We start from the raw sequence: 21,402 nt of genomic DNA on the forward strand, positions 1-21,402 counted from the left end.
TCAGATATTGTCCAAGATTAACCTTCAGGGTGGATATAGCTCACTCACACCGAGGACCTATCCACATCATCATTTACCCAGAATGCTTTGTGTGTAAATATATTTTTAAAAATTTACAAAACTAAACATCCTACAGTATTTTTACAGTCCTTATTTTACAGTTAAAATACATGTTTATCAAATAAAGTCTAATGTTACAACTAATCAGGGATCCCTTTAAATAGTGTTGACATCATGTAAATGTACACCTAATGATTACTTTATGAACATTTCAGTAAACTCCACCCAGTGATTTGTGAGATATTTTGCTAATGGTACACACAAACACACTGGCAGGAAAATCGTTACTCTGTCATCTTTGTTGGTGAGGAATAATGAAAGAGCTGAGATTAGATGTTTTTGTTGTTTCTCTTCATTTGTCTCTGCCAGGTGACACAGGAAGTGGGGCAGTTCATTGTGACGTTCCCATTTGCTTATCACGCTGGTTTCAACCATGGCTTCAACTGTGCCGAGGCCACCAACTTTGCCACGCAGCGTTGGATAGATTATGGAAAACAGGCAACAATGGTAGACCAAAAAGGCCAGAGTTTAATGTTATTATTAATGTTTAGAGGCTCTATAAATGTTGGTCGTGTTTTCCTCCCAGTGTTCATGCCGTCAGGATGTGGTGAAGATCTCTATGGATGCGTTTGTGCGAAAGTTTCAGCCCGAACGTTACAATCTATGGAAAGCAGGGAAGGACAACAGTCCCATCGACCACACCAAACCCACACCAGAGGCTGCCGAGTTCCTCAGATCAGACAACAGGAAGCCGTCGAAAGACATCTCCAGTGAAATGTCACCTGAGAAGCTGACCGCTCCAGTCCAGGAGGAGAAAAGGTTTGAAATTACTACAGTATTCACTACCACAATCTATAGACATTCAGGAGACTCCCTCATTAATTCTAGGTCACTAAAGAGTTCCAGTTTATTGAGACCCCACCTTTAGGATGGTCTTTTCACTATGTTTGTCACAGTGATCTTCAGTCTGTTGGAGTGTTTTTAATAGAGGTGTCCCAATACCAGTACTGAGTTAGACCTTAAACCTCCTTCCTTATAGAGCTACAGCCCCTCTGACAGGATCWAATCAGACATACAGCACGATATATACTGTTGAAATATTTTAAAATAAAAAAAAATAACAAATAAGATTTTGTTTCAACTTGTATAAATTTCTAAAACAAAGAACTGACCAAATTTTCTCTTGAAATGTAAACTGTAACACATTCAGTATCTTTACTAGTATTTTATGGGTTCAGAATATCGAGGCATTTTGTACAAGTACTTGTAAATATACTGATATCTGTATCTGTACACCACTAGTTTTTAGGGTTTAATGGTTTATTCATTTGACTTGTGGGTGTTTTTTATTTTACCACAGCTAAGCTGACTGAGCCCAAGTCAGACTGAACCAACTTCTGGGATCAGTTCCTAAAATAATAGTTATTTTCATAAGACCATCTGTTGGTTGTAAAGTCATGGTGTCTCAGGGGACTCTAGTGACGCTACAGTCATGATAAATAAAATTATTTCTTACTTAAAGGAAGCAATATCACCCACCACCTTCCATGATGAAGTTATTTCCAGACAGTCGTCCCAGTCTGTAACTCAGTCAGATTTACAGATGTGTAGCTGAGCATCACAAAAAAACATACTCTGAGTGGGAGACTACATGATCTTGGTGGAAAACTCTGGCAGAAAACCTGGTGAACGAAATGTGCTACTTGAAGAAATTAGTGTGTTTTTGTGCAAATGATAAAACACGATGCCATTTATCAACTGAGAATTTTTTTTTCTCCCAAATCCCATCCTGCAGCTCTCATGTAATCAGATAGCCATACCCCAAGTCAAATAAATCCTTAAACAAGTCATTTTCAGTCCACAGTGTCAAAGTGGGACAAAGCGTCAGCACCAAGTTTTGAAGACCTCTGAAGAAGCACCGTGTGATGAGACGGTGGAGGAGGTGAAGCTGAAGAAGGTCAAGCTGGAGAGCGAAGAGTCACCAACCAAAGTCCCTGACAAGCCAGGTAAAAACACCTGCTTTATTCATTTATTTCTAGTCCAATGTTAAGTTTGTATCTCACTGGGTTGCCACTAATGGATACTAGTTTAAGACTAAACTTTGTGTGAAAATGAGTGAATAAAAATGAATGCTGTTTAACAAACAGTCATGAGGGAGATATTGGCTTTAATAAAATGTTAAATTAGTCATTCTGTGGTAAATTGAATTAAAGAGTTTGAAACAGTTCACTCCTGTACATAAACAGTCCCACAGTTTACAATGTGACAAAAGAAACACCATGTGATGGGCCGAGTTGAAACAGGAGGACTCAGGAATTATTAGAAAAATAGGGATCCTTTTCAGTCATTTCACTCAGTACAACACACAGTTGTATATGGGGCGCGCGCCTGGCTGAAGCCACCTCTAATCACATCTTTAGACCGGTGATGTGGTGACGTTGAACGTCAGGTGACGGGCTCTGCCTTCACCCTATAAGTTCGGAGTCACCAGCGTCATTACTCAATTCTATCGCCCTTCACCTCGTGATGGTCACCTCTAAACCTGAGCTCACATAGCTGCTGCTAGTTAGCTCAGCTTCTAAGGTTCTTAGGCTAGCTTTACTGGTGCTAACCGCGTTACCTGCTGGTTCTTGTGTCTGCCGCTCGACGCTACTTAAGTGACCTTTATTTTCTGATGAAAATCTGTTTTGTGGTTCACAATGAGCGCAAAACCACCTTAGAAGAAGCCGAAGTCTTCTGTTCGCCCCTGTCCTCAGGGGTGCGGCTTTAAGCTTCATGAGAAGGACCAGCACGAGGCCTGCCCGGCCTGCCTGGGAATCATTCACGCTCGACGGGCACTTGTGGAGCCCGAGTCCTGCCGGGCCTGTGCCGGACTTTCGTTTCCGACACTAGAGAGGAGAGTGAAATTCCTGGAGAAAATGCTGGGGGAAACTGCTGTTTTCTGACAAGACCCGCTGCTCTCCGAATCCAGCCAGACGGCTCAGTCCAACGAAGATGAGAATTCGGCAGTCGAAGCCCCTGCTGCTAGCTGGGCGGACCAGATGGAGCACGAGGCGGCCTCACCCGACATCGGGGTGGGGTGAGACCCAGTTTCTACTGGATCTAAACCGAGAGGGTGGACCAGGATTTGTCCTTCTTGTCCCTGTGCCGCCAAGCTGCTGCTAAACTGGAGGTACAGTGGCCCGACCCCCCACCTGCTCAAAAGCCATGGAGGTTCGCAGGGTTTTATCTCCCATCTGAACCGGCAGATGTGAAGCACCGTCTGCCTATGTTTCCGGACTTTGTGTCGGAGCTGACGTCTTGGAGCAAACCGCTGTCCATCCGCGCCTTCGTGCCCGGACAGAGTCAGTACTTGGACGTGGAAGGGGCAGACCAAGCAGGCCTGGTGGGCACCCCTCCAATGAAGCCTTCTTCAGCCGCTTATTTGGCTTCGTCTCACAACCAGGGTGTGAGCGGGCCCACCCTGCTCCCTTCCAAGCCCTGCAGATTCTCTTCGGCACAGCCGGAGAAAATCTACAAAGCCCAAGGTAACACCGCCCGTGCGCTGAGCTCCGTCACCATGCTTCAGACCTACCAGGCCATGGCCTTGGCTGAACTGGCAGCTCAGATGCCGCAGGAAAACCCCCTTTTACCCCTGCTGAACATGATCAGACTGGCGTCAGACCACATTCTGTGTGTGTCCCGCTGTGCAGCTCTGGCTCTGGGACAAGGAATGGCTTCTACTGTGGAGGCACAGAAGCACCTGTGGCTAACGCTCTCAGACGTTCCCGACAAGGACAGAGCGGCCTACTTGGATGAACCGAAAACGCCTACAGGACTGTTTGGTCAAGCGCTTGACGTCATCCAGACCACGACCATATACAACTGTGTTCACTGACACGCTCTGTCAGTGAACCCATCCTGTATCCAGTTTTCTGCAAATGACTCTAAAGTGGTTTTGCACCCTAACTCTGCGTATCTTCCTAAGGTGATACCTTCTAGTTACAGCTCTATGTCTATAGAGCTTTCCAGCTTTCATCCCCCCCACTTTTGCATCTGAGGAGCAAAAGAGGCTGCATCTTCTGTGCTCCGTATGTGCTCTACACACTTATGGTGCGTTCACACCGAACGCGATTTCAGCGTCAGGAGCAGCAGGTTTACATGCAAAGTCTATGGTGGACGCGCTTCAAGCAACGTCGGGAAGTGCTGCGGCACCTCAAGCGCGATTAGAGTAGCGCGATTTGAACGATCTGAGCGTTCGACGCGCTGAGGCGCAAATCGCTGAAGTTAGAAAATCTGAACTTTTGCAGCTCGACGCGCAGCGTCAACCAATCAGAGAGACTCCACTGTGTGACGTAGCGACATATTTCCCGACGGGACAGTTTACTGAATGATGTCCACTAACCTGAAACAGATGGAGAGGAGCTCTTTAGTTGAAATCCAGTGTCTGCCTGTGTCCTGATCCGCTCCAATGCGTGACAGCGACTCATCAGACTGGAAAAATAGTCCTGAAAGCGAGCTGTGAGCCTCTACTCTGAATTATCTGGTGAATTAATTATGAATTAATTATCTGATGAACGTGACATGCTCTTGCTCTCTGTAAATAAAGCAAAGCCACTTCCCCGTCCGACATTAAACAGAGCCCGACAGAGGAGGGAGGGGCGGGGCGGCTGTCGCCGTGCAGCGCTTCAAGAGCTGTCCTGCGTCTGACCTCAAAGTGCACAAGCTTCAAACTTCAGCGTTGGCTGCGATTTTGAAGCTGAAATCGCGTTCGGTGTGAACGCAGCATTACATCAGCCGCACACAGGATGTAAGTTCATGTGATCAGCTGTTTGTGACTGTTGCTAACCCACACAGARGTAAAGCTCTTTCTAGACAAAGACTCTCTCACTGGATTGTAGAGGCCATCTTGCTAGCATACAGCAGCAAAAACCTTCCAATCCCTCTTGGAGTTAAAGCTCACTCCACCAGCGGTGTAGCGACATCTTGGGCCCTTTTTAAAGGGGTACCTGTGAGTGACATTTGTGCCGCGGCCAGCTGGGCCTCACCAAACACATTTGCACGATTTTACAGCCTGGATGTAACAGCACCTTCGGTGGCTCATTCTGTACTTTCTGCCGGGTCCAAAGCTCTGCATTAGTACAGTACTTACTCAGGCACACTACTTAACTCAGGTCTGATACTGCTCTGCGGGGCGCTTTGACAAGTCCCATATACAACTGTGTGTTGTACTGAGTGAAATGACTGAAAAGGAACGTAAGGTTATGAATATGACCACGGTTCCTTGAAGGAATGGAATGAAGTACAACACCTTGTTGGCCCCGCATCACAAAGGCTCGAAGGGCGGTATCTAACTGAGTAATGACGCTAGTGACTCCGAATTTATAGGGTGAAGGCGGAGTCTGTCAACAGACGTTCAACGTCACCGGTCTAAAGACGTGATTAGAGGTGGCTTCAGCCAGGAGCGCGAGGGCACGCGTGTCCCATATACAACTGTGTGTTGTACTTCGTTCCATTCCTTCAAGGAACCGTGGTTATATTCATAACCTTACGTTTTTATTTTAACCAAAAAATATACTTACAAAAACCAAAAAACTGAGCTCATAAAAGAGGCCAACATAACAAAATGAACTCAGGCAAAAATGTGACCAAACTGACTGCATAACAAAACATAACTGACCTGAGACATGACACACAAGGGTTTATATACACTCTGGCTGATCAGACCATTGCAACACATGAGGGCTAATATAACACAATACAATCACTAACTACAACAAAAATACACAGTACAGTTCAGTATGCTACAAAAACTAAATTCTAAAGAAGAAAATCAAACATTTTCAACTCTAAATGTAAATATTCAGTTAAACACAAAAGCTTGTTAAAACAAAGAAAATACAAGGTCCCCCTCTTCAGCATGAACTGGTGGTGCGGTCCAATTATCCACCTCCTGCAGTTATGTGTCAAGCCCTGGCCACCATGTTTTGTCTGGTAACTCCCAGAGATCCCAGCAGGTAAAAAAACCAGAAGAAACAAGAATTAGTGAAAAGCACAACCAAATAAACAATGAGTTGATAAAAATACATAAGTAAACTACTGTATATGTGCGCGATTACAAATAGAACAAATGTATTTAAAATTAACAAATGACATTCTATTGCAAAATAAAATGAATGAATGAATAAGTAAATGAATGTGCATGAGCGTTACCGACTTTAATGGAGTATGGCCATGCATTTGGCCATCACACACCATTTCAAGATGGCCGCCACAACCATCGCACCTTAGAAAACACAAAAATAGCCCAACTGCTACCAATTTACAGATATAAGCTAAACGTTGATGTGGTAGTAGCTGTGAGACTTTGTTCATATTTTGGACAGAGAAGATTGTTTGAGAGAGGGTGAAGGAAGCCATTTACATCCTGAGAAATGTCTTCAACTACAGAACAGAAGTCCAGTTGTCCTGATGCAACTCGGTAATCCAGGTTGAAAAGTCTAACAAAGTTGAGTAGGTCCTTATTTGCTCAAAAACAACAAAGAGGAATGCCAGTTGTTTTTTGTAGTTCTGGATGACAGAGAATCTACAAACGTACTCAAGAAATAGGTCAAAGTTAGTTAAAAGTTATGGCAAGTTTAACTAACTTGTGTATTAAGACTAGAAACAATGTGCTGACAATAGAAAGGACAAAAATACAAATATTCTAAACCCCATCTGCAGTCCACAGTTTAACAAACACATAAGAACTGCACTGTCAGTAGTAATAGTGACATTTCTATCCTTCAGACCCAGTAAGACCCAAAGCAGAACCTGAGAAGGATCCAGACACAAAGCTACAATCAAAAGGTCCCTCCAAAGCCACCAACAGGAAACATTTGAAAAGACAGAGCTCTGCAAAAAAGGAGAAGAACAGTGTCGCAGCAGCAGATGTTAGTCCTCTGGAGCCCGTGGAGAAAAAGGTGGCGGCTCAGACTCCTGAGGAGGCCGGAGCCAGCGTGGAGCCTCCGGTGGAAATCAGCAACACCCCAACGCACAAGATGTTCCAGAGGACGCTGAGCCCTGCTGATGTCCTCCACGTTCACAGCTATGCTAAAGGAGACTATGGAGAAGAAGCCTTGGCCAAGGAGGAGGAGAAGAGCTCTAACAGTGACACCGAGAAGGAGAAGGAGCTCAGACACTTCATCAAAGAAGTGAGTGGAAATTAATCTCCTATTGTTTTTTTATAAAGAAATTGTCCCAAATTATGAATCAGAATTAGTTTGTTTAAACCTGGTGGGAGGAAAACAGAAGGCTAACTATTTAATTAAGCTCTGAGGAGATAAAATAAAATAAGTACCATCATACTGTTACCAACTCCAGAAAAATGATAAAAATGATAGTCAATGAGTTCTGAAGACAATCTTTTAACCCCAAGTCGAACATCCAGATGACAACTCCAGTTTGTTGGATCTCCATTAAGTCACCTCCACTTGCAGGAAGGCTTGGTCCCTCCCTCTTTGTTGTCTTTGACAGCTGGTTATGGCTAACGTGTCCAAAGCTTCATTCAAAATGTTTTGCAGCAGGTTCAGATTCTCAGATGTTCATTTTACCAAACATGACTGATATCCACACACTCATGCTGATGTGTCTTTGTTTTTTCCAGCAGGTGACTGAAGTTCCAGCAGCTGATAAAGAGCCAGTGAGTGATGTGGTTCAGCTGCCAGAACACGTTCCTCTTCTGAAGGATGGCACAGGTGAGAAATGAGTCCATCAACAAAAACACTGTCCTAAATCTCAAACCTCTGAAGTTGTCTGAATCCAGTGAATTTGTGTTTTTTTTTGTGACACAGAAGCTCCAGAGGAGCTTCCTCCGGCTGAGGAGGAGAGTTTGGAAGGGGAAAACTGGGCCAAGCCTCTGGCACATCTTTGGCAGAGCAGACCCCCCAATCTTAAGAAAGAAAGAGAGTACAATCATCGAATGGGCTCCAAACCTCCGTACTGCTCCATCTGCATGCTCTTCCACACACACCAGCAGGTAATCTTAACCAAAGCTGCCTCTCTGTGCTGCAGTGGGACGGAAACGGTTGATCTGGAGTTGGTCAAATATTCAGAACCCAAGATCCCAACCATGTTAACGTGACCAGAAGATAAAAAAGCTGTGTTATACAAACAATGTAGTGAGTCCAGAGGGCATGCTAGTTGTTAGCCTCTCTAATGCTAACGCCAGCTTATCCATGCTAGTGGCTAGCCTCTCTGATGCTAACACAAATGAAAAGTCTTCTTCTCATTTGCCTGTGCCGGCCTTTCAGTGACCGGTGCCGGCCTATCATTAATCAGATCAATAGCTGGCATAGGAATAGATATAGCCTCCAGCTACAAGGATGTAGCAACTGCTGGTTGTGCAATATTCTTAATTTTGGCCCTCATACCACGCCATACACATGAGCGTTATGGCTGTCCTCAAAGTGACAGTTGTAATTATCGTTAATGTTTTATGTTTAACTTCAACTAAACAGGAAACTTTTTGTTCCTCGTCTCATTGCTCTGACTGAACACTGCTAACAAAATATAACTGACTACGTGATATTTTCTGCACAGAAACAGTGTTTCAACACAGTGTTTCCCAAAGTTGGGGTCGGGACCCAAAGTGGGGTTCTGAAACATCAAGGTGGAGTCCTGAAAAGATTTTCTGAATTACATTTTTGCCTTAGTTGCCTAAAATGTATAAATGTAGAATAATAAATATTGTTACTATGCCCATGTTTAGTTGACCTGATACAAATGTTTATCCTCCAAAAATAGTTGGGGGCACAGTTCTCTGCTACTGTTGTTTTGTGGGTCAAAAGCTGAAAAGTTTGGGAACCACTGTTTTAACATGTCCTCCTGTAAACACTGAAAAGTACTATGTGTACTTCTGACTTAATATGAAATAAATAATGCAGAAATACTAATAAAAGTAAGAGTTTTACTCACTTTTGAGTTGTGGTGCAAAGCTGCCTTGCTCAAGTCTGAACTCTCCCACTTTCTGATGGGAATTCCCATTCATTCATAAATGACATGCATTATGGGAGACTTTTTAAATTGGCTTATTTTGTTGAATTGAATCATACCTTTAAAGTTTAAAATTTATATTAAGACAATTTTTCTACTAAATTAAGTAAAAGAATATGTATTATTATTATTAATATTATTATTATTATTTGGTGGGGTGGGGGGGAGCAGGCGGAAGTCACCTGAGGGACTCATTTTGCCGCAGACCTTGAGTTTAATATTTTTTGGACACTTTAAATAGATATTAGGGTTAGATAACAAAGAATCACTAGAAATACTGTATCCCTCTGATATTTGAGTACCGAGGACATCCTGCCTTCTCTCACAGGATACTGGACCTGAAATCATCCATTAAGTCCATGTATTTGTACTGAAACCATTTCCACTCAGCAGTAGTTTAATGTTACACCTTGTCATCACTCAACAAATGTTTTTAGTTTTGCATTTTTTATTTTAGTTTTTTTTCTACTTTTCTCTACAGTTTGTTTACATTTGATTTTGGTGTTTTTGTGGCAGCGTTACAGAACCGCGGACAGTTACTGCAGCATTTGAGTTCTTTTCTTTTTCTGTGACAATGAAGACATTTGTAGAAGTGCTGATGAGTTCTGAGAAAAGTACTTTGTTTTTCTGTGTCTACTGTCAGACTGAGTATATGAACAGCACAAACAGTCCCATCACAGCAGCCGGAGGGCAGAGGAAGACCAAGCCTCTGATTCCAGAAATGTGCTTCACCACCACCACAGAAGAAGACGCAGAGTGTGAGGAGCAACCCATCACACCTTATCTGGAGGAGGACGGCAGCAGCCTCTTGATAAGCTGCTCACAGTGTAGCGTTTGGGTTCACACCAGTCAGTACACAATCTGCACAATCTGCAGGTTTCTATCATAACCTTAGTAATGTCTCACAGGTTCACTCACTGCCTGCTGCTGCTGCTGCTGTGTGTGTGTGTGTACAGGTTGCTATGGTGTTGATCCAGCCACTGTGAACAAGGAGTGGAAGTGTTCACGCTGTAAAGCCAACGCTATGACTGAGGTCAGTCATTACAGCCACAGTCAGTCGGATTTTAAAAAATAATTTTTTCCAGTTTAAAAAAAGATCAGGACATTTCTAATCCAGCTTGTATCTGTAGGTGGAGCTGCAGGTTTCTGATTTTAGTATTAGCTGCCTGTCCAGCACAGCTGTGAAAGCTAAGCTCTATGTAACCTTAAAAAATGATGAGCAGAATTTACTTCCATAACTACGCACGTGCATGCATTTAATTTGTTTATAGGTAATATACTGATATTGTTTTACTATTATTATTATTGTTGTTGGTAGTAGTAGTAGTAGTAGTAGTAGTATTTTAATTTGTTAATAGGTAATATACTGATATTGTTTTACTATTATTATTATTGTTGTTAGTAGTAGTTAGTAGTAGTAGTAAATGGTAAATGGTACTGAACTTATAGAGCGCTTTTTCAAGTCCCTCCGGACCCCAAAGTGCTTTACACTAACAGACATTCACCCATTCACACTCACATTCACACACTGATGATGGCAAACTACACTGTAGCCACAGCTGCCCTGGGGCACACTGACAGAGGTGGGGCTGCCATGCATCGGCGCCACCGGACCCTCTGACCACCATCAGTAGGCAAGGTGGGTGAAGTGTCTTGCCCAAGGACACAACGACTGAGACGGCTGGACAGAGGATTGAACCAGAGACCTTCTGGTTCCAGGACGACTCCCCTAACCACTCCGCCACAGCCGCCCCAGTGTAGTAGTAGTATTTTAATTTGTTAATAGGTAATATACTGATATTGTTTTACTATTATTATTATTGTTGTTAGTAGTAGTTAGTAGTAGTAGTAGTTAGTAGTAGTAGTAGTTAAAGCTATTTTTAAATGTTTGAGCATCCAGATCCAGTCAGTGGTTTATGGTTCCAGACATTTTCATCTCTACTCTTACAGCCTCTAAGTGATGCTTTCTTTCCTGTTGTTTTTCCATTTAATAAATTTTTCTTTTTTTTTTTATTGTAGAACTGCTGCCTGTGTTCGCTGAGGGGCGGAGCCTTGCACAAAACCACCAACGACAAGTAAGTTCCAATAACCCTGAGCACATGGCTTTGCACAAATCTAACTGGCGCCAAATTCTAGACCCTACAATAACAACCAGTATATATCCACACAGCCTGTCGTTTGTGGAGAACACTGAGATGTGAGCGTGTCTGTTGCAGGTGGGTGCATGTCCTGTGTGCCGTGGCTGTGCTGGAGGCTCGATTTGTTAACATCACTGAAAGGAGTCCTGTGGATTTAAGTGGAATCCCTCTGCAAAGATTTAAACTGGTGAGTTCACTGGGATTATAAACTGTAACAAAATGTCTAGAAGTCATCAGTGAAAGAAAAAAATGACGTCATGGTTTCTACATAGGTCTGTAACAAAAACGTCAAAGGTTTCTGGTTGAGTGACACATTTTATTTAATATTTTTAGTATTTACCTTGTACTTCAGCAGATTCATGCTTTGTTTCTGTGCGGCAGAAATGTTACTACTGTAAAAAGCGGATGAAGAAGGCGTCAGGCTGCTGCGTGCAGTGCTCTCACGGCCGCTGTCCCACTGCGTACCACCCCACCTGCGCCCAGGCTGCTGGGGTTCTGATGCAGCCGGACGAGTGGCCCTTTGTGGTCCACGTCACCTGCTGTCGACACAAAGGTCCCACTCAGATCGAGGTGAGACGCTTCCCACTCCTCATCGTCTTTGATTTCAACTCAGAATGCTTTGAATTCTTTTTTCTCTCTCTCTCTCTCGTCTCACAGCGCAGTAAAGCAGCCATGCACGAGCTCACTGTGGGACAGAAAGTCATCTGCAAGCACAAAAACGGCCGTTACTATCAGTGTGATGTGGTGCAGTTGTCCAAAGAGACGTTTTATGAAGTCAACTTTGACGATGGCTCTTTCAGTGATAACCTCTTCCCAGAAGACATTGTGGTGCGTTTTGTTGAACTCTTTATTCTCATTTACTGCAAAAGCAGGAAAACCTTAGAGGGACTCTTTAAATGTTGTCCCTTATGTCAGAAGTTCTTCAAATCTGGACTGTGGTTTGGATCCACACAGAACAGCAAGTCAATCTGAACCCAGTCAACATATTATATCCATTGGAACAGTTTAATGAAGTCTATATTTACTACACTGAACAACTGTTTTATTCTTAAAGTGCTAGTTTTATATATTAACATTTATTATAACAGTATGTATATTTTAAACAAGAGTTTTGTCTTGTTTTTCTGCTGAGTCATGATGTCAGGGTGTGTGTGTTGTGTCCTTCTGAAAGTTTGATAGAAGAATGTTTGATTTGTTGACCAGAGTCGAGATTGTGCTCAGCTCGGACCCCCTCCTCAGGGTGAGGAGGTGCAGGTGCGGTGGACAGACGGGCTGGTCTACGGGGCCAAATTTGTTGCAGTTCATGTTATTCAAATGTATCAGGTAAGTTATTTTTTATTGGACTTTGCTAGATTAAAGCCTCTTTTTACTTTTGTTCAGCTAATAATATGTTTTTAATTGAAATCTTTAAAGTGCCTGTGATGTCAATTTTTTGTTATACATATGAATGCACTTTTAGAAAGAGGACATTGATAAAATATTGCAAAAGAAATTTCATATTGCTGAGATGACCAGTTGTTGAGATATTTGCCTGTGAAGTAACAGGAAGTGATGTCAAAGGGGAATGTCTGCATGTGAACAGAGCTTTGCTAAAATGGCTAACAACCCAGCCTGCAGAGAAGAATCTGATGTTTCTTTAGATTATTTTGAGTCACTATCAGAGAAAAATGAAGAAGAATCAAGAGTTCAAATAATATTGTTTCAGTAAACAAAGACCAGAGATTTTTATTTATTAAAAAATTCCCCTTTGATGTCACTTCCTGTTTCACTTTGGCTGAGCCACATTCAAAAGAAAATATGTCAGTTATTGGGCAAAATGGGTTAAATCGTGTGTATTATTCCAACTTTCTTAAATATAAAGATGTTTTCTTTGACTTTTTGTATTTGAAGAATATGCATGGCTCTTTAAATGAACAGATTCAAGAAAAATCTAGCTTTTTTTGTTGACGTCTAAAAAGTAGGGGTGCACCAATTGCAGTTTTCTGGCCGTTCTTTAAAAGGTCTGACCTGCCGATACTGATTTTTTTTAATAACCGACACTGTCAGGTGTTATAAGGTCACAACTTAAATGTTTTTCAATAAAATAAGATTGAAATATTGAACAATACTCTTGAAACAATACAAACTTACTAACTGCACAAGAGGTAGTGCTCACAGCAGAGCAGAAGAGGACAGTGGCTGATTTTCAGACATTTGTGGAGGTAGATGCGAAGCTGATGTTTTCCACAGATCTTATCTAAATATCGGCAGATCTCTCAAAATTAAAGAAATAGGTGCCAATAAGTCAGATTTTTCGGTGCACCCCTACAAAAACTATAGAGTTCAGTTATGGCCCTTTTCTACCTGCTCCTCTACAGCACGCTTCATCCATTACACTTCAGCAACAGCTCTAGTGGGTGGGTTCATCGTAAAGTTGGGAGGTCCCAGAGTCTGAAAGTTGATGCCACACGCCTCACCAGCTGTTATGCTCCATTAAGCTATTTGCCACAATTAAACATAGAAGAAGACCCCAAAAAGATCTGCAACGCAACAATGGAGGACATGGTGGTGTTGTTATTGCAAATGGCGGATCTGGTTAGCTCTCATGACAAAACGAGTGGTTCCACCCACTCACCAATCAATGACCAACAGTCTTCTGATGTCATGTTTTCAGGCCAGTGTGGTACACTTAGAACCACAGAGAAGTAGGCTCTGACTAAAGGGTCTGGTTCCACACGAATCCTTGCCGGTGGAAAAGGGTCTTTAGTTGAATGTTGGTGACAGCAGCTCAGGTGTAACATAAGATCCAGAACTGGGCCAGACAAATTTTGCAATGTGCAATCTTTCATTCAGACTTTACCAGACGTTTTGGTGATCTAGCAGTGGTTATAAAAAAGTGATTTAAGAAATGACTTAATACAGTTTTTGATAATTTAACACAAATGAATTGATTTGATAGTGGAACACAGTATAAATAATAATTAGAAAAATTGGTGGGTCTAGTTGGTTGTTTTTCGTGTAAAACGCAGGTGGAATTTGAAGATGGGTCGCAGCTAACGGCCAAGAGAGACGACGTCTACACTCTGGATGAAGAACTTCCCAAGAGGGTCAAGTCCAGACTGGTGCGTGCAGCTCTGCCTTCTTGTTCTGTCCTCGCTGTTGTGTTTGTAATGAAACCCTCCTGTTGTGTCTGCAGTCCAAAGCATCAGACATGAGGTTTGATGGGATCTTTGAAGAGAACGAGATCATCCAGGAGTCTAAGAGACAGAGAGTTATTAACTCACGTTACAGGGGGGACTACATCGAGCCTGTGATTTACAGAGCCATCATGGAGTAAAGACAACACCCCTCCCAGCAGCACCACTGATGGACAGCACCTTAACCGAGCAGCCCCCCCCAGCCTTAGAGTGTAGCTCCCTGAAGGACCCCTCCTTCACACATTCATCTGTCTCTGTCAAGTCTACAGGAACCCACAACTCTGTTTTTACATGGTAGATGAAAAAATAATCTGTTTTACCTGTCAGATTAAAAAAATAACATTTTTGTATCTGGTACTTCCAAAAAAATGACCTGGCTTTATCTGCTAGATAAAAACTGACTATGGTTTATCCTGGTAGTTTAAAAAATTACCCTGGTTTTACCTGTCAAGTTTTGTTTTTGATTTTCTTTAATTGAAACAAATGGTGCTCAACCCAAACAATTCAGATAACCTTTAATCCACTTGATCAGAATTGTTTTAGTTTGATCTGAGAGCTGCACCAATCCTTTTTTTATTTCGTTTGATTCCGATTAGAGTTTAAATATCTGCTGATACTGGTATTTTCTGCTCCAGAAGCCTTTAACTTAAACATTTCTATTGTTTTGTTATTGTTTGTTTTTGGCGATGGTGTTAGTAAAGGTTACATACAGTATTTAAAGTATTATTTGTATTTAAATGATAATTCAGTGAGAAGCAACATCCTTTCCTGCTTCTAGTATATTTCTGTTCTTGTCCATCGGAGAGCTGCTCTGTCCTCTCTGACCCACAGAGACTGAAGCACGTCGCGTTTAAAGGGATCCCTGATTAGTTGTAACATTAGCCTTTATTTGATAAACGTTTATTTTAACTGTAATATAAAGACTGTAAAAATACTGTAGGATGTTCAGTTTTGAAAATTTTTAAATATATATTTTAACACGGATGGAGCCATTTTATTTACACACAAAGCATTCTGGGTAAATGATGACGTGGATAGGTCATTGGTGCGAGGCTGCTAGCGAGCTATATCCACCCTGAAGGTTAATCTTGGACAATATCTGATGATCGACTCTTTTAAATGAAACCAGAGAGMGTTGACAGAGAGGAGAAGGTAGAAATGACTCAGCCTGTAACTGAAAATATGGATGGAGGACAACAGAGTGCTTCATGAAGAAGAACCTCAGCTTAGCCTGTTAGCCTTTGCGCTAGCACCAACGCTTTATTGCCTTATATGTATAGCGCAACAAACAAACAAGCTAAACTGAGGTCCTCCATCCATATTTTCAGTTGCAGGCTGAGTCATTTTTGTGTTCCCCTCTCTGTCATATGGATGGAGGACCTCAGTGACGAGAGGAGAATATGTAGCGCTGAGCTTATATACGTATACTGTGTGTGTGTGTGTGTATATATATATATTGTACTGTATATACTGTATATGGTGATAGCGTTGGGGCTAACGCCAAATCTAACAGGCTAAGCTGATGTTCTTCTTCCATGAAGCAGCTCTGTTGTCCTCCATCCATATTTTCAGTTACAGACTGAGTCATTTCTACCTTCTCTCTGTCAACGCTCTCTGGTTTCATTTAAAAGAGTCGATCATCAGATTTTGTTCAAGATTAACCTTCAGGGTGGATATAGCTCACTAGCAGCCTCACACTGAGGACCTATCCACGTCATCATTTACCCAGAATGCTTTGCGTGTAAATAAATTGGCCCCGTCCGTGTAATATATTTTGAAAATTTTAGTTTAAAAATTATAAAAACTAAACATCCTACAGTATTTTTACAGTCTTTATTTTACAGTTAAAATACATGTTTATTAAATAAGGTCTAATGTTACAACTAATCGGGGATCCCTTTAACATTTCTGAACTTGGGTTTAATTGTAAAAGCTGCAACAAAACAGTTTGGTATGATTAGTTAAAGGCTGATCATATCGTGCATATCACCCACTGCAGAGTAAACTCAGATCATCTCGTCTCGAGTCTTAAAAATACCAAATTGTCGTTTAGAATTGGCGTGACTCCTGAAGTTATTCAGCTGTGGACAAACATCAGATTATTTCCTCAAAGTTTCGTTATCAGCTGGTTCATGAAATATTTTGCTAACAGACAATCAACTCCAATTAGTTGTTTTAAACAAAGATCTGTAGATAAGATGAACTGAAACTCTGACGTGAAAGGCGGCGGGAGATATGCATTCCTTCAAGAAGCGGTGGGCTTCTGATCTGAGATAGCAGCTTTGGATCGGGCCAACTTTGTTTTTTTTTAAATTGTTTTACGGGCAGACGTTCTGAAGGGTTCTTACTGTAAAACTCTTCCAGCTTCATCATACTCGAGTCGTGTTTTTAACACTTTGCACTCTTTATATTACATCTATTGTTATTTATCTGGCTCTGCTCAATAAGTCAAATATTACAACTTTCTTACATTTTGCTTTTATTTGATATGGAACAACAGAATATTTAAAAATTATAAAAATTTGCAATCTTTAATTTGACTTAATGAACCAGTTGTGTGAGAGAGGGGTGGTGTTGAGCCTGATGATACTCAAGTTTCAGACCACAGGAAAACTACTATTCTAACTTTATTAAAAAAGATTTATTTATAAAAGTTTTATTTGTATCTGTGTGTTCTAAGAATAAATTGAACCTAAAGTTAATTTTTTTCCAGGTGTCTGTTGGCTGAAGCTTAAAATGAATGTAAGTTTTCTCTGTCACATGTGAACAGATTAATGAATGATGCAAACAGCTCGGATGTTTCTTGAGTTTGGAGCAGTACTTCCTGTTAAAGCTGTTTTTTTTTTTTTTTTTTTGTTTTTGTTAGGTTGTCTCTGTTGCTTTTTCAATCAGCATTAGAACACATAAAACATTTTAAATAAAACCACCCTTAACCCAGTTTAAAAAAACTTTAGTTTTAAATCCTAATAGAAGAATTAGAAGATGTTTCTGGAACTTTCATCTGAACTCTGGCAGCTATTTCTGAAGTTTTTTTTTAAATTATTCTGCAGCATTTTCTATAATAGTTTCACTACCTAATCAATACTTTTTAGCTCGCCTTTACAATATCATTATTTTTCCAGGTAGTTTTTAAACATTTGCTAAAATAAAAAAACTGTTTGTAAAATGCGTAAACTTTAGTTTTCTGTCTTCAGTCGAGTGTTTTCTACAGAAAGAGGCATTTTAAAGTTTCTGTAAATATTTATAACCACACAGATTTATTTCTCTTTTTTTTTTTTTTTTTTACACAAAATCTTTAACAAGGTTTGGATCATTTTGAGATCAAATTGTAACGTTGGCAGGAGTGGATCATTTCTAAAGCTTCATTTATCTGCTTATGTTTTAACATGAAGATGGACGTTACATCAGTTCACGTCTCATCCAGTATATAGAAGAAAAGCTGTTTTTTTGTTCAAGATCAATGTTGTTATGGACTCAGCTTCAGCCTGTTTAGCAGCTCATGTGTGTGTCTGTGTGTGTGGATCCGTGTCATTTTTACATTTCATTTAGCAGAACCGAGCCGTGCATTTACCTGTCGTTTTACTGTTCATTAAAAAGATTATTTAAGAAGTGAATGTCTGCAGTGAATCTGCTGAGCTTCTCTTTTTCTGCAACATGAAGATACATTTGAAAGGATTGTTCTGATTTTAACCTCCTTCAAAACAACTCATGAATTTATGTGTTGATCATTTGTAAAGAAACTTTTTGAGCAATGCATGATACAGCCAGGTAAGTACTAAGTGCTTATCTGGTATTTACCAGATCTGTACCTAGCATTTACCTTGTACTTATTGGGTACTTATCAGATCTGTACCTAGCATTTACCATGTACTTATTGGATACTCACCAGGTTTGTACCTAGCATTTACATTGTACTTATTGGGTACTTATCAGATCTGTACCTAGTATTTACTGTGTATGTATTGGGGTAATTACCAGGTCTGTACCTAGGATTTACTGTGTACGTATTGGGTAATTACCAGGTTTGTACCTAGCATTTACCTTGTACTTTATTGGGTACTCACCAGGTTTGTACCTAATATTTACCTAGTACTTATTGGGTACTTACCAGGTTTGTACCTAGTATTTACCTTGTACTTATCGAGTACTTACCAGGTTTGTACCTAGCATTTACCATGTACTTATTGGATACTTACCAGGTTTGTACCTAGCATTTACCATGTACTTATTGGATACTTACNCATTTACCATGTACTTATTGGATACTTACCAGGTTTGTACCTAGCATTTACCATGTACTTATTGGATACTTACCAGGTTTGTACCTAGCATTTACATTGTACTTATTGGGTACTTATCAGATCTGTACCTAGTATTTGCTGTGCACGTATTGGGTAATTACCAGGTTTGTATCTAGCATTTACCTTGTACTTATTGGGTACTTACCAGATTTGTACCTAATATTTACCTTGTACTTATTGGGTACTCACCAGGTTTGTACCTAATATTTACCTAGTACTTATTGGGTACTAACCAGGTTCGTACCTAGTATTTACCTTGTACTTATTGGGTACTTACCAGGTTTGTACCTAGTATTTACCTTGTACTTATTGAGTACTTACCAGGTTTGTACCTAGCATTTACGTTGTACTTATTGGGTACTTATCAGATCTGTACCTAGTATTTACTGTGTATATATTGGGTAATTACCAGGTCTGTACCTAGTATTTACTGTGTACGTATTGGGTAATTACCAGGTCTGTACCTAGTATTTACTGTATGTATTCGGTAATTACCAGGTCTGTACCTAGTATTTACTTTGTGTACTGTGCTGTATTATGTATTGCTACCCTATAAGCTCTGTGCTCCTCTTGGTGCAGCTTGATAATCTCAGTCAGGCTGTTTAAACAAGGTCACCTGCTGCCTGTCAGTGTGTTCCTGTGCTTTTACCCACAAGAAAACTCTGTTATTTAGTTGTTTACACTTCAGACGCCCTGCTTTCATCTGGCCTTTTATAATCAGACCAACAAAACGGCATCAGAACATGGGTTTTTCTATTCTGTTTGGTAAAACATGTTCATTGTCCTCACAGAAAACTTGTAAAATGTAAGAGTTTATTGTTAAATGTTCCCAGTCAACATGTTTGGCTCCTGAAGAGAAAATAAAACAATTTTAGGTTATTATTTTGATGTTTTAAGGCTGTTTTATTTTATACTCTCCTGCAGCATCTATAGGTGGGCGATCATGTAAATGACTCAAACCAAGATAATCACCTTAAAAAAAAAAACAAAAACAACAAATTTGCCATAACTCAGTCAGTTTTGCAAAAACTTGCCTAAAACCTGGTGTGGTAGTAGCTGATAGTCATACTCAACACATACTCTGAACACTAACTTTTCACCTGAGATCTTTGTTTAAAAAAAGATGAAAGGCCGGTACAGATTTTAGTATTATTTTATCTGTCCCAAAGAACAGATTTGATGATTTAGATATTTCCTTCAAATTATTACATCTTGTTCTTAAAAGGTCATCGAGATCTTCTGCAGTATTAGCGTCTGTTTGTGATTGTACATAAAAACATACTTTTAGATTCCTCTTTTCTTTGGTTCAAACAAAGAAAACAAACAGATTTCATTACTTCCTGTGTTTATGTAGTCAAAGATATCTACATATAAGGCCAGTTTAGGAGTTTTTATATGCACACCAATAACTCAGTATACATGTTGCAATATGTGTTATAGGTAGAGGGAACAACACAGGCCAGTCTGTAAAACAGAAGAAAACAATTATTGACCACTTAAAATGTTTTTTGAACTCCTCACCTTGAATGTATGAATTACTAACATTTTAACACAGCAGGCATATTTGATACAAATCTTCAATATGTACCATTTGTCAGACCTTAATCAAATCAGGGAAACATCTAAAACATGTAGGACAGGAGTCCTTGAGGACCAGGGTTGAGAATCACTGCTTTGATACGTATCTGATTTATTATTACAAATAAATGGCAAAGAATCAATGGCTTCCAGAGGCAATAATAAAAAACATAAAACTGAGTCAATATTATAATTTGAAAATGTGTCATCAAGCTCAGAGAAGCTCTTGAGGTGTTTGTCAACATTTAAAGCAGTGATTTTTAGATGTTTCCCTGATTTGACACACCTGCTTTGAATGACTGAGTGATTAACAATCTTCTGAAGACCTGCTGAAGAGCAGGGAAACAAGTAAAGCATGAAGGATAGGGGTCCTTGAAGACCAGGGTTGGGAACCACTGCCGCAGGGGGTGACTTCCTCCTGAGACAGAGCTGGTCTGCACTGTCCCTGAGCAGTCTGGGGCTGATTCCAGCCGGTCCTGCTGCCTTCCTGATCTTTGTTTTCCTGAGCCGACTTCTCACCTGATCAGCTGTGAGGTGGAAGTGAGGCTGGGTTGGAGTGGGTGGGGGTGAGGAGAGTGCAGGAAGCAATGGTACTGCACCAGGAGACTGGAGGAGCAGCGTATGGTGGGGGCTAGTTGGGAATACTTTATAGTAAATATATCTGAATACCAGCTGAATCAGCTCTCATGTCTCCAAGTGTCAAAAACCCACGAGCAATGGTCTTGTCGATACGCTCATCCTGCTCCAGCTTCCACTGCCAGCTGATGGTGGGGATGAGGAGCTTGCCTTGAAGCACTGCTCAGAGATTCCCTGGATGTGGGACGCCTCAAGAAACTAAAAAACAAAACTAAACATTAGCTTCATTGAAGGAGCAAAGTAGCAATAAGGAAGAACAAAAAAGATGTTACTTCTTATCAAGACATAAAAAAACAGTGATTTAATTAATGCAACATGATTTCTAGCTTACCTTGTGCAGTTCTATCATTTCCATCCAGATTATAGGAGGAGTCATCGGCTAACAACTTGCATTTTTCTCTTTACACAGGAGTCGAATTATCCTAGGGACACTCCTCGGTGTAGTTCCAATATCACAATACACATTCCTGCTTGGAGCGCGTGCTTGTACAGCTGTAAAAA

The 21,402-nt window shown here is 40.7% G+C and overlaps 1 protein-coding gene and 1 long non-coding RNA gene across 4 annotated transcripts in view; one reads left to right on the forward strand and one right to left on the reverse strand.

Annotated features, from left to right (window-relative positions):
- The window catches only part of kdm4aa (lysine (K)-specific demethylase 4A, genome duplicate a), a 22,834-nt gene extending 7,541 nt beyond the window's left edge, over positions 1-15,293 (forward strand). For 2 of the 3 annotated variants that reach the window (XM_014008080.1, XM_014008079.1), the window contains exons 8-22: positions 430-567; positions 647-879; positions 1,918-2,066; positions 6,829-7,232; positions 7,685-7,775; positions 7,872-8,056; positions 9,716-9,920; positions 10,029-10,105; positions 11,092-11,147; positions 11,289-11,397; positions 11,592-11,780; positions 11,868-12,038; positions 12,414-12,533; positions 14,219-14,311; positions 14,386-15,293. In XM_014008080.1, the coding sequence (XP_013863534.1) occupies positions 430-567; positions 647-879; positions 1,918-2,066; positions 6,829-7,232; positions 7,685-7,775; positions 7,872-8,056; positions 9,716-9,920; positions 10,029-10,105; positions 11,092-11,147; positions 11,289-11,397; positions 11,592-11,780; positions 11,868-12,038; positions 12,414-12,533; positions 14,219-14,311; positions 14,386-14,526 (2,361 nt within the window). In that variant the 3' untranslated portion in view covers positions 14,527-15,293. The remainder of the gene's footprint in view (positions 1-429; positions 568-646; positions 880-1,917; positions 2,067-6,828; positions 7,233-7,684; positions 7,776-7,871; positions 8,057-9,715; positions 9,921-10,028; positions 10,106-11,091; positions 11,148-11,288; positions 11,398-11,591; positions 11,781-11,867; positions 12,039-12,413; positions 12,534-14,218; positions 14,312-14,385) is intronic. The other variant, XM_014008081.1, reaches the window with a different exon arrangement.
- Positions 15,294-20,579: 5,286 nt separating this feature from the next.
- Positions 20,580-21,402, reverse strand: part of LOC106517317 (uncharacterized) — a 7,878-nt gene continuing 7,055 nt past the window's right edge. The window contains exons 3-4 of the long non-coding RNA XR_001310193.1: positions 21,233-21,393; positions 20,580-21,099 (exon numbers count right to left, since the gene is read on the reverse strand). This is a non-coding gene — a long non-coding RNA (uncharacterized LOC106517317). The remainder of the gene's footprint in view (positions 21,100-21,232; positions 21,394-21,402) is intronic.

This window comes from Austrofundulus limnaeus, unplaced genomic scaffold (assembly GCF_001266775.1).
Source record: "Austrofundulus limnaeus strain Quisiro unplaced genomic scaffold, Austrofundulus_limnaeus-1.0 Scaffold47, whole genome shotgun sequence".
Lineage (NCBI taxonomy): Eukaryota > Metazoa > Chordata > Actinopteri > Cyprinodontiformes > Rivulidae > Austrofundulus > Austrofundulus limnaeus.